This window comes from Aristolochia californica, unplaced genomic scaffold (genome assembly GCF_029961685.1).
Source record: "Aristolochia californica isolate CCGP_79_NKW_82.1479 unplaced genomic scaffold, dmAriCali1.0.hap1 SCAF_2, whole genome shotgun sequence".
NCBI lineage: Eukaryota > Viridiplantae > Streptophyta > Magnoliopsida > Piperales > Aristolochiaceae > Aristolochia > Aristolochia californica.
Genome location: NW_027181881.1, coordinates 32,549,521 through 32,551,789, shown reverse-complemented (window position 1 = coordinate 32,551,789; position 2,269 = coordinate 32,549,521). Strand labels below are relative to the sequence as shown.

Sequence of the window (2,269 nt, the reverse complement as noted above, 5' to 3'; positions counted from 1 at the left end):
AATATTGGGTATTCATAAAATTGGAAATTAGTATGCGACTATATAATAGATGATGAAGCAGTAAATCATTTATAACTAACAACGCCAATTTAGCTGGGTGGCATTTCGATTTATATCCAACGGTGATGGATTCTTACTGGGCATCTATTATACAGACTACAGAGCAGATTATGAGTGCACTATTCTTTTTGAATGATCTTAACACAAGCTAAGATTGGTTTAAAAACCTTACTGTTAGCCTTCTATTCGCCCTCCTGCTCGATCAAGCTTGCTTCCATGGCAGGGCCAGAGCTTCAGACGCAGCAGAATAAACATCTCTCTGAATCGATTTTCTTTCAATTTGACTGATGACTACTGAAAGGCTGAAACCTTTATGACAGAGGTTCTTGGTTCAAGACGATTTTAATTGGGATCGTTGGAGCAGATCTTGAAATCTTCTTAGCTTGAATCATAAAAAAAGACTCACCTATAAGCGTAACTTAATTTTACACCAGCAGGGCTCTGCTTTTCATTTACTACAGAAATCACACAAGCGCACACTCAGAAAAATCACCCAAAATCCATACTTCCCACTACAAGGAAACCCGAAGTTCCGCCATGTCAAAAGACTTGTTCATTCAATCATGATTGAGGTTTTAAGCTTCAAGACGAGGAGAAGCACGAGCAGGAGGGTGAGTAGCCCACACGAAGAGCCACCAACTCTATGTATCCAGTAGGGATCAGACATTCCGAACCGACAATCCAGATAACGGGAGAGATTGATGGCCACGATCAATATAACAAGCAGCAGAGGTAGGAGATAGAAAGGAATACGAGGTCCATCGCTCGTTTCCGGTTCGTCAGGTGCGGGCTTCCGGTCGATGTAGAGAGGAGAGAGGACGGCGAGGAGAGAGGCGGCAATGACCAGTAGTCGCTCTGTAAAGGAAGTAGTCTGCCCAGCCATGCAGTTTCTGGCCTGGCGGTGGTGAATTGTGATCACTCTCCACAGCATATATTCTCCATTTGGCAATACGTGACATTCTCTAAGTACCCTTTTGTTTGTTGATCCAAGTGATTCAGAATTGATGCATTTGCAGGTTTGCTTCTGGGGTTTTCTGCAAATCGTGAGAGGGTATTTGGGGAACGACGGATTTGGTGAAAGCTTCTTAGTGAAGATTTGTTGTGGAGTAGCTAGGATGAGAGGAATATATGATGAAAAAGCAGAAGGCCAACCTCCACCTAAGATTGTTTTTGTGTTGGACTTACACGACCAGGAATCGGATGCTCAAAGAAGCGTAAAAATTATCGTACTATTCTATGAAGTTGTTAACAGACACCACCGTTTACGCAGTGGAGATCTTTGAAGGATTTTCTCTCTCTTCTCCGTCACAGCTTTGCCATTTATCAAACGAGATCAACTAGTCTCGGGGTTCCTCTTAAAGCAGCTCAATCACTCGGGGTGGAGATAAGGACTTAGAATTGTTGAGAGTTTTTTAAAGTTGAAACACTAACACTCTTGAAACTCCCGTAGGCACATATTCATGCGCACACGTGTGTGTTTGTGGGACCTGTATGTCACATCTGTGACACGTGAGGTCAAGAAGATCAATCTTTTATGTAACAAATAATTCGACCGTTAGGATGGATAAACATCATTGTTGTTGGATAAAAATAGTTACATATCTGAATCATCAAATCGAGGGGTTATAGATCTGAAAGGTTAGATTAGTCCAGAGATCAAGGATGATTCCTTCAAGGGTAGAAAGCTCTATAAAGCAAAAGATTTGTTGTATCATGGGGAGGGATTGTCGGCATTCGATGCATTGTAGGAGGCGAATATCTATAGAAAACATTGGATACACGTCTTGGGTCTATTTGAAGCATTATTTATTTTTTTATGGTTAATTCGATTAGTGAAGTGGTTTGACTAAAGGTATACGTTGGCTCCAATATTTATTATTTGGGTTTAGTGATAGAGATAAAGATAAACAATGATCGAATTAGAGATAAGACTCAAATTGCAAATTGTATCTAACTATGTCACGTAACTGGAGAGTTGTAAAAGTAACGACACTTGTTGTAAACCTATAAATACTGCATACATGGACAATGAAAAACACAGCAAATTATTCTTCATCCTACTTCTATATGGTATCAGAGTTCTCGATCAACAATCCCCATTTCAATCGCTAAAGACCTTGCCCAAGCTCTCTCCTGCTCATTTGGATATTCCTCTCTGCGCCAACAGGAGCCTCCAACACCATATTACAATGTCCGATTTCTCGAACCT

At 40.8% G+C, this 2,269-nt stretch overlaps 1 protein-coding gene across 1 annotated transcript; it reads right to left on the bottom strand.

The window, feature by feature from the left end:
- Positions 1-391: 391 nt before the first annotated feature.
- Positions 392-943, bottom strand: LOC137954963 (uncharacterized). The gene has a single exon (XM_068801859.1). The coding sequence runs from the start codon at positions 941-943 to the stop codon at positions 614-616; it is 330 nt and encodes a 109-aa protein (XP_068657960.1). The 3' UTR covers positions 392-613.
- Positions 944-2,269: the final 1,326 nt, after the last annotated feature.

Excerpts from the sequence above, each read along its gene's own strand:
- LOC137954963 (XM_068801859.1), bottom strand. The coding sequence starts at position 943 with ATGGCTGGGCAGACTACTTCCTTTACAGAGCGACTACTGGTCATTGCC.